Below are 9,642 nucleotides of genomic sequence, written 5' to 3'. Positions count from 1 at the left end.
AACTTGCCAGTACTCCAGGCAGCTCAGCAGCGCGAGCTGGAGGTAGGAACTGGGACGGATAGCTGGTCCTGGCTCAGTGGAGGGCTGAGGTGGTTCAGAAGCTGAGCTCATGGCTTGCTGGAGGCTTGGAGAGGTCCAGCTCATGGCTTCTCCCATGGGGCCTGACATACCCTAGCTGAGAGGAGTCACCGCCATCTGTCGCTCCCGTTCCTCCCAATGAGCGTCTCTGTGGACTGGAGCCTAATGAGCAGTCACCGAGTCAGGGTGCTGAAGCCAGTGGCTGCGTGGCCAGAGCAGCCAGGAGACCAAGTCAGGGTGCTGAAGCCAGTGCTGCGTGGCCAGAAAAGTCAGGAGAGGAGCCGGGTCAGCTGTAGACCCACAGGATGTCAACAAGCCATGGTGTTAGGGTGGTGGCCCCAGGGGGCTGGGACTGTTGAGTAGCCTTATGCAGCCCCTCTGCTAAGCCACAAGCAAGGATGCCGTGGCCCTGGAACCAGAACCGCCATGGGTGGGCAGGGTAGCCAGGAGGAAGAGAGCAGGCAGGGATGTCTGAGGCATCCTGGGCGGAAGCCCGGCAGGAGCCACCCTCACTCAAGCCATGGCAGGCCATGGAGCATCGAATCCGGGAGGAGCAGCAGGCCATGGACCGCAAGATTGTCCTGGAACTGGACCGGAAGGTTGCTGACCAGCAGAGCACACTGGAGAAGGCAGGGGTAGCTGGTTTCTACGTGACACGAATCCTCAGGTCAGCACCTAGGCCAGCCCTGCCGAAGCCTGTGTCCCTGGCCCCTGAAGGTTCGGTTCTACCTGGAGCTTGTTTTTTGTGTTTTTTGTTTTGTTTTTGTTTTTTGGTTTTTTTGTTTTGTTGGTGTATTGCTCGTTTTGTTTGTATTTATTTACACTTTGGGGGGACAAGGTCTGCTGTACTGCTCAGGCTGGCTTGAACCTGGAGTCCTCCTGCCTTGGCTTCTAAGCACGGGATTACAGGCATATGTCAATACACCGAGTCCCTGGAGTCTTGGCACATTGGTTCTTCATGAAGCTTAGAGTTAGTGGTGGGCAGAGGTGAGTGGAAGGCCCTGGGAAGGGCGTGGAGTAATGCCCGCATGTCCAGCCTTGCAGAGGCTTCTACCTACCTCCTGCATGCTAGCTTCCCGTGGCCACTCTAAGGAAGCCAGTCAGAGACTGCTGTCCTAGGTGCCAAGGCCCAGATTCTCCCTCTTCCTGGCCATAGCCACCTTCCCCTTAGCCTTCCTACCCGACGTCTTCTAGGCCCTTGTATGTCTTAGCCAAGACGAAAGGGCACGGGTGTCGGGCTGGCCCTTACAGGGCCTCTCTTACACCCAGGAGCTGACGCTGCAGATGAACCTGTTGGAACTCATCAGGAAGCTACAGCAGAGAGACTGCCAGTGGGGAAGGCGGCCCTGTGACCAGGGGGCCCTGCTGTCCTCACTGCCTGGACGGCGGGTTAACAGGTGTATCTCTGTGATTAGATGCTGGCTGCACCTGCTGCTGTCTCGGTCCAGATTTGGGGGGGGGGTCCAAGCAACAGGAATGGTATCTGGAGAAGGTCCATGACTGAACGTTGAGTAGGGGGTGGGTCTAGTGCCTCCCTCTGGCACACCCACATTCCTCCAGGCTTGGCTTCTGCTTGTTCTGGAGTGGCCCTTCCCTTGACAGCCCCAGCTCTGGTAGAAGAGGCTCCAGAACCCAAGCCCTGTGTGGCCTAGAAAAATAAAGACTCCAGCACATGGTTTGTGTCCGTGCTAGCGAGGATCCTCTCCTAGTGGTTCTGGCCATGTCGGAGCCAGCAGAGAGGCAGAGACCATGGGCAGTGGCCTTCTGAGATACCCAACAAGCCCTTATACACCTTTCATTGTCAAAGAACCCACTCCAGACTGCTGAGTAAAACTGGAGAGCTTAGCAGGAGGTGGGGGACCTGCCGCAGAGCCAGCTAGGGTTGAGCTGGAGTGAAGGGCGCAGAGGGTCAGGGGGAGGGGGGGCTGGGCCTTTTATCTGTGTGCTGCCTGCCCTCAGCCACAGCCTGGAATGCAAGCGGCTGGCTAGATGTCACTGCAGCCAGACACATGTCCCTCCTCAGTGTCTGGATTGGAGTGGCCTCTGGAACTCCAGGGAATATTCCATCCAGGCCAGCCCCTCTGCTGCTCAGAGCTGACTTCATGTGCAGGCACTAACAGAAAGGCGATGGTTCTCAGCACAGCATGATTTATTGACTAAACAGGCTTCTGCCCTCCGCCCACCACGGGGTCTTGGAAGGTGGGTTAGACCCTGGCAGGTATTCTGGACTGGGGCTCCGTAGCCTGCGGAGTGATGAGTGCCCACTCGGGATAGTGGGTTAGCTCCAGTGACTCTGGCCAACCCCATACCTGAGTGTCTGCCCCTGGAGGTGCAGGATGTCCCGGGGCAGCCCCCACCTCAGCACCTCAAAGACTTGGATCTAAGAAGGTGAACCCTGTTGGGGTAGGTTAGGCTAAGGAATCCCAGCCCACCCAAAGCTGTGCCCTGCCTGAGGCCCCAGAGCTAACAGGTTGAGTGGAGTAGGTGTGAGCATGGTTTCCTGCGGTGACTAGGCCGGGTGGTGGAAAGGCTGCCAGTGCGCAGGGCGCCTGCGGAGTTCCTGCCAGAGCAGCTGCCTCTCTCGCTGGGCCCCTTTCATGATGCTGCTGTTCTCCAGGGCACGGCGGGACAGGTAGGGCAGCACCTCCATCACGGGACCGTAGGGTACATATTTGTACACAGGAATCCTGCCTGGCCTACACACACACAGCTATGAAGGCCCACGCTCACGGTGTGCCTCCCGCCCCCTGCACACGCCCAGGACAACCCAGCTCACCTAGTGGGAAGCTAATTTGGTCGCACATCCCCAGCAGCTGTCCGAAGCTCACCTGGCCATCATCAGGATGCAGGCCTAACTCCTCCATCCTGGAAGGGGCCATGCTGGTGAGGACCCACCCCAGGACACAGGCACCCTTATGTAGCTCTGAGCCCCTCTTCACCCACATTCCAGCCTGTCTCCAGTGGGCTGGGGCAGGGACCCAGGAGAGCCAGGGCAACTGCTTTCCCATCCCACTGCCTCCGACCCCTTCTCCACCTCCAGTGCCCGTCGTGCTCTGAGCCTTGGCTCTAGTGACGGGCACGTCATTCTCCCTTGCTGGCTGCACAGCTCTCGATTGGTCGAATGGAAAGCAGAGATGTACTACGGCTATCACATGCTATCAACATGTTGACTCAAAAAATAAAACCATTTGTAACTTGCCTACTAAGAAAATCCAGTCATGACTATGGATTACATTGTACTACACGTATGTGTGCTTAGTGTCCATGCATGTACATGCACGTGACCAGAGGACCACTTGGGTATTGTCCTCAGGAGCCATCCATTGATTTTTGAGACAGTCTCGTCGCGCCCCAGGGCTCACCACTTTGACGGTTCCTGTGTCTGGCTCCCCAGTGCTGGGGTTACCAGTTCTTACCCCACACCGGCTTTCTTACGTGGGCTCTGTGAATCAAGCCACAGTCCACGTGCTCACAAGTCGAGTCACTTGTGCTCGACTGGAAGGCAGGGCAGCTGTCCCCGCAGGATCTGACTGCGCATTCCTAGTTTAAATTCTGCATGGTGATAACTTCCTCACCTCATCTCCAGCTTCCTAGCTCCAGGCGGCACATTGAGCACATTCTAGGACACAGGACCCTGGGTCTCTCCGCACCCTATTCATGGCAAGGCCTGGGATTTCCATCCCTTCCCCTAACATTCAGTTGTTGACATCATTCTCAGTCCTGACCCTGTCCAGGCTGGCTGGAGCATGGGAGAGCACTGCAGGTGGGAGTCTCCCCAACCCACTGCCCAGCCCAACCTTCATTGCTTCTTTAGGAAGCCCCACAGGGTGGCCCAGCCTGGGTGTAGCCAGCCCACTGTGCTCTGCAGCCTGGGTGTAGGGAGCCCACTGTGCCGTGGAGCCTGAGCCTGATTCCTGGGCTGACTCAGCAAGACCACTGTACAGGGTCTACCAGATTTTTTGCATCCAAATCCAGAAACATGGAGATGGGATGGGGGTTATTGGGGCCCTGGTAATTACGGGAAATGTACCAGACTCTCTAAGACTTTACTTATTTCTGTATTTGACTTGTTAGAACTCTACCAAAGTTGCACTCCTTGGGATAAGTATTCAAAGAAAAAAAGATGACATTAAATTCCAGTGCGGTTTAAAATGCTACAGGAAACTTGGTAAACACGAGACCACACTTGGCCAGGCTTTCCGGGCCCGGGACCTACCCCGGATCTGCCTCTTAGCTGTTTTTTGTCACCTAAAAAATTTAGTTTTGAACTTGATAATTGGTGTTTCAAAAACTAGAGTAGCTAGGAACCTCCTAGAGGGTAAGGTCAGGAATGACGGACAAGCCTGGTGCCTGTCGCATCTATAGGCTGCAGCTGTGTCTGCTCATTCCACCCCTTACCACCCTCCCCCACCCAGACACTCGGCACACCTAACAGGTCACGTGTGTTCCCTCAGCCCGGTACCACCTGCCACCCACAAGCCACCGAGAAGCCCCAAGTCCGGCTGGCAGAACCCACCTGCGGAGTGTGAAGCTTACTGTGTCTTCATTGTGGGAAGCCACCATCACTCTGCCCTGGGGCTGCGCTTCAGCTTCTCCAGGACGTAGTTCAGGCACCTGGGACAGGGACAGCCCCACCTAAGCTTGGCGCCAGGCCAACCACCCCCTGAACCCTTGTGGCTCTGCAGGCCATGGTTGCAGCTGCGCCAGGGCCAGAGCCTCAGAAACGAGGGCCCCCTGCTGGTGATTGTGAAACCTTCCTGCCTGGAAGGAGGGAGGCTCCTAAGATTCAGGAAGATAAGGACATCTGCATAGGAACTCACTGCTCAGTGCAGAAACCTGGACAGTTAGATTGACAAGCCCCTCCCACGGTTAGAAAAGCATAAAAGCCGGAAGCGTAAGTGGGGCGGAGACTCCGTGGAACTGTCTGCAGGGTGGTTAGGGGGCTCCAGGGATGCAGCTTCTGTTGAACTGCCTCTCTGCTGGGGTGAGTGAGGGTTTCACTGATGCCACTGCGTGAGTCACCCCAGTCATGTAACGCCCATATATTCCACTGGTTAACCACACTAGATTTGGATGGTACCAATCCGTCCTTGGTGTTCCTATCAGGGGAATCATTAGTTCACATCTCCCCAGCAGTCAGATCCTACCAGGGCTGAACTGTGGCTTGTCTTCTGGGCAGGGCCCTATAGCACACTCGTGGAGGCCTCAGGTAGGGTGGGTATCCCTGAGCACCAGACACGCGCTCTCTGCTCTGACCCAAGAGGTCGGTTTCTAGGAACATCCCCCAGCTGTGCTTACAGCAGGAGGGCAGGATGGTCAATGAGTCCAGTACGATACCTGGAAAAGGCCATGGGCCTGAACATACCCTTGGGCGTCCTGTCCTGGCAACTGCTGAAATTGGAGATGGAGTCATTAAGAGGCAAGGGCAGAGGGCAGCGTGTGCAGCGTAAACATTGGCATGTGGCACTGCCTGATGTGCAGCAACTCTTGAAATAGAACAGGAAGGAGCTGGGACCCAAGGTTTGCAATAAGCAAGCACAGCCTGGTGGGAGGGAGGCGTGAAGCTGAACTGCATGCACCGGCAACATAGGTTATGTGGGTAAGCGGTCAATGCTGTTTGAGTTCATTGAGATGCTAGCCCTTGCAATGGGGTTGCCCCACACTCCAGATCACAGCGTATTCTGTCTGAAGTCCACACTCACACTCACACACCCCCGTTATATCAGGCTAGCCCCTTGGTTCTGTCACCATGAGAGCAATGAGCAGTGGGGACATCTTTAACAGCTAGATGTCAAAAATCCAAAAGTTGACATTGTTTATCTCACAAAATGTTTCCAGTAGGAAGGCAAAAAGCTGGTCCTGCAGAGCAGACAGCTGTCCGGGACTCCCCACAGGAGCCCCAGCACCCCTGTCTGTCTGGTGGGCTACCCGCACCCCTGCTGGCTATGGGCACTACTCCAGCTGTCCGCTTGACCTTATGGGCCCACGACTTGGTAATGTTCACTATCTGCTGCTTCTCTCCGTTAATCCTTTTGCTTGCTGTACGCTTAATAAACCACCCAGAACTGAAGCACAGCTAGCCTAGATCATTCTCTATAACATCCAGAACAACGCCCCAGTCAGAACCGGCAGAAAGAAGGGGTGTGCCACCGTCCCCGACTGCCATGCTGAGCTGAAAAGCTGACAGGTTGAGCCTGCCACGTGGGGCAAGCCAGGCACCTGGGATGGATCTCTTTCCCCTTACCCCTCCCCTCTCTCATCCAAGCATGACTTTGAACTACTGATCTTCCTGCCTCCTCCTCCCAAGTGCTGGGATTAAAGGTGTCCACAATGAATCAGGCCTGGTTTATGTGGTGCTGGGGTTCAAACCCAGGCTTCAGGCATGTTAGGCAAGCACCCTGCTACATGCGCTGTATCAGTTGTTTCCAAGTGTCAGCAGTAGCCAACTGTGGGCACAGAGGCAGTACTTATCCATATTCAAGAGGAAAAATCTGATGTTTTGGAAAAAGGGTGACCGTAGCAGAAATAGCACCTCTGCCCTCCGGAAACTGGCTCTGCCTGAATGGGGCCACCACACTCGGGGCCAAGGTTCTCTGCATCGTTCCAAGAAGGCACAGAAGGCCCTCTCACCTGTGGTACATGGCATTGGTGGCCTCATATGTAGGGTTGACGGGGTCCTCATAGCCGATCTCCACAGCCCTGGCACGCTCTTGATCCATGTATGCACCACGTACCAGCTTGGCCCCAAAACACCAGCCCTCACGGCGAGCCAGTTCCATATCCATGGTCACATTGTCATAGGCATCCTGCAAGGCCAAGCTCAAAAGTCACAGGGAGCCCCACTGGTCAGAGCACCGGGACTACCTGCTTCATGTGTGTCTCAGCTTAAAGCGCCCAGGCCGGCCAGGGGTTACCTGAGGGACGCGCTCCTCAAAGGATCTGGGAGACAGATGTGGATGAAGCTGGGCCTCCAACCTCCAACCCCAAGGAAAGGTGACAGACAGTGGGGCCATCTAAGCCTCCTCTGTGTAGCCTGAGATGGCCCTGTGGGTGCCAACCCAGATGCCTGGAGTTACCGTGTATTTCAGAGTCACCTTGGCAAGTTAGGAGCAAATTGCCACCATGTCCTCTTGGTGCCCAGCAACTTAGGAACCTCGGGCTGCCGGGCTCGACTTGGGGTTTTTCTGGGCTCCCAGGTCTACTTCAGCCCTGTCAATCTTCCAGGGGAGTCTGGTGATTTTTTCAGATTCTTTGTTTGGTTTTTGTTTTGTTTTGTTTTTCGAGACAGGGTTTCTCTGTGTAGCTTTTCGCCTTTCCTGGAACTCACTTGGTAGCCCAGGCTGGCCTCGAACTCACAGAGATCCGCCTGCCTCTGCCTCCCGAGTGCTGGATTAAAGGCGTGCGCCACCACCGCCCGGCCTTCTGTGTAGCTTTGGTGCCTGTCCTGGATCTCACTCTGTAGACCAGGCTGGCCTCGAACTCACAGAGATCCACCTAGTTCTTTGCCTCCCAGTGCTGGGGATTAAAGGCGTGCGCCACCACCGCCCGGCGATTTTTTCAGATTCTTAAGAGGGTCCTGTGCTAATAATGGCAGTCAGCTATGAGTCTTCCGAGGAGCCCAGGAACATCCTCGTCCTCTGTCCTCACGCACTTTTACTTGCACTTTTTAGTACTGTGGGGAGGTGGTCTGCAGGGCACCGTCGTGCACATGTGGAAGTGAAGGGAAACTTAGAGAGAAGCTGGCTCCCCATTTCACCACCTCAGGTTGGCAGGCGTGCAGAGCAAGTGTTTCCACTGCGTCATCTTGCCAGACCACACGCACACTCTTGGCTGGGTCCTGGACAGGGTCCAGGGATCTTGTTTCCTCTGCAACTGGCACCAACCCAACCTCTCCTGCAAGCCCAGGTGCGGCCATGGGCAGGGCCTGTTTCCTCCACAGTTGAACCAGTGTAGGGTGAGCGGCCTGCGCATTCCTTTACCTGCGCTGCTCTGGCGTCTGCACAAAGCAGGCCCGTCAGATACTGCACGGCGCCCTAGAAAGGTAGCTCCCTGCGAGGTGGTGGGTCATACCACCTGTGAGGTCTCAGCACCGCCCGCAGTCAGGCACTGGAAACAGGCAGGGAGATAGGGAGGCGGGAGTGGACGGCTGTACCTTGAGGTAGCACTGGAATGTGTTGAAGATGAGCGGCTTATCCACATTGAACCTGCGCTGCATCTCCAGGGTGAGGCGGCTGATGGCCGGCTGGAAGTAGCTCTGCTCAGCATCTATCATCAGCCGCACGCCCGCATCTCTGCCTTTCTGAGAGGCACAGAGGGAGGAAGAACCTGTGTTTGAAGGTTGGTGATGCCTTCCCTCTGCTCAGGTGCTGGGGCCCTAATGCTCTGTGTCCCCCACCACTACCACACACACACACACAGCTCTGCTCACACCCTTGGCCAGCACGTCCATCCTCCCCTACGCCCCCCCCATACACACACAGGGAGTCGATCACACCTTGGCCAGCACGTCCATCCTCCCCACCACACACACACACACACACACACACACACACACACTCACACCTTGGCCAGCACGTCCATCCTCCCCACCACCACACACACACACACAACACACACACACACACACACACACACACATACACACACACCCGCTCACACCTTGGCCAGCGTCCATCCTCCCCACCACACACACACACACACACACACACACACACCCGCTGGCCAGCACGTCCATCCTCTGCAGCATCCTCTTCATCTGCTGCTCCTCCTCCTCCGTGAACCGGGACAGCAGAGGCTCTAGCTGGCCTGTCTGAGAGTTAGAGCAGAAGTCAGGCCACTGTGGGCCACGATGCTCACCTGAGGCGGGTCACACTGGAGCAGTGCTCTCCTGCCCACTCCTGCCCTGTCAGGGACCAGAGAGGCCGCCTCTCAGTACCTTACCTTAAACCAGTTAGATACAATGACAAAATGGCCCAAGCTGAGAGCCAGCCCACTCACTGTCCCACACGTGAGGAAAGCTGTTACCGTGTAAGCCGCACCAGGCCTAGGCCTGTATCCCCAGGAGTTTATTCTATGGCTCCCTTCAATCCTGAGATCAGTAGGGAACCATGCAAAAAAAGGCAGAGGAAGAGAACCTTGACCCAAATCAACCAGAAGGCTCCATGGGGATAGAAAAGTCTTGAGAGGAGGAGCCATTGGCTATGGGTTACTACTAACTTGCAGCCTGAGACCAAAATGTGGCTTTCAAAGAGCCAAACAGGTCATTGGTGGGCTGGTGAGAACTGCAGGATGCACCAGAAACTCCAGGCAGCACAGGTCTGCCCCTCCCCCTGCAGCCCCAGCCCAGGATGCTCCTGCAATGCTAATAAGCCATCCGTTGACTGATCCCAGCAGCACACTGAGCACAAACAGCATGTGCCAGAGTCTGTCGGTGACCTTGGGGCGGAGACGTCATGAACACGCTGCACCCTGAGGTTCCAGGACAGTGGCTCAAAGTTGGGGGTGGGCCCTCGGTCTCGGGGGCTGGGAACACAACAGAAGAACGCCTGAAGGTCCCGTGGCTGC

General features: G+C 56.1%; 1 protein-coding gene across 1 annotated transcript; it reads right to left on the bottom strand.

Annotated features, from left to right (window-relative positions):
* Positions 1-2,727: 2,727 nt before the first annotated feature.
* On the bottom strand, positions 2,728-8,658 carry LOC119088835 (proline dehydrogenase 1, mitochondrial-like). The gene is given in 7 exon segments (XM_037209995.1): positions 2,728-2,774; positions 2,855-2,943; positions 4,595-4,646; positions 4,649-4,692; positions 6,709-6,884; positions 8,231-8,377; positions 8,641-8,658. Coding segments are annotated over 7 exon segments (573 nt in total).
* Between the last annotated feature and the right edge of the window lie 984 nt (positions 8,659-9,642).

The sequence above is a fragment of the Peromyscus leucopus genome, chromosome 12, assembly GCF_004664715.2.
Source record: "Peromyscus leucopus breed LL Stock chromosome 12, UCI_PerLeu_2.1, whole genome shotgun sequence".
Lineage (NCBI taxonomy): Eukaryota > Metazoa > Chordata > Mammalia > Rodentia > Cricetidae > Peromyscus > Peromyscus leucopus.
The sequence above is the reverse complement of the archived record's forward strand: the minus strand, read 5'-3'. Positions and strand labels throughout refer to the sequence as shown.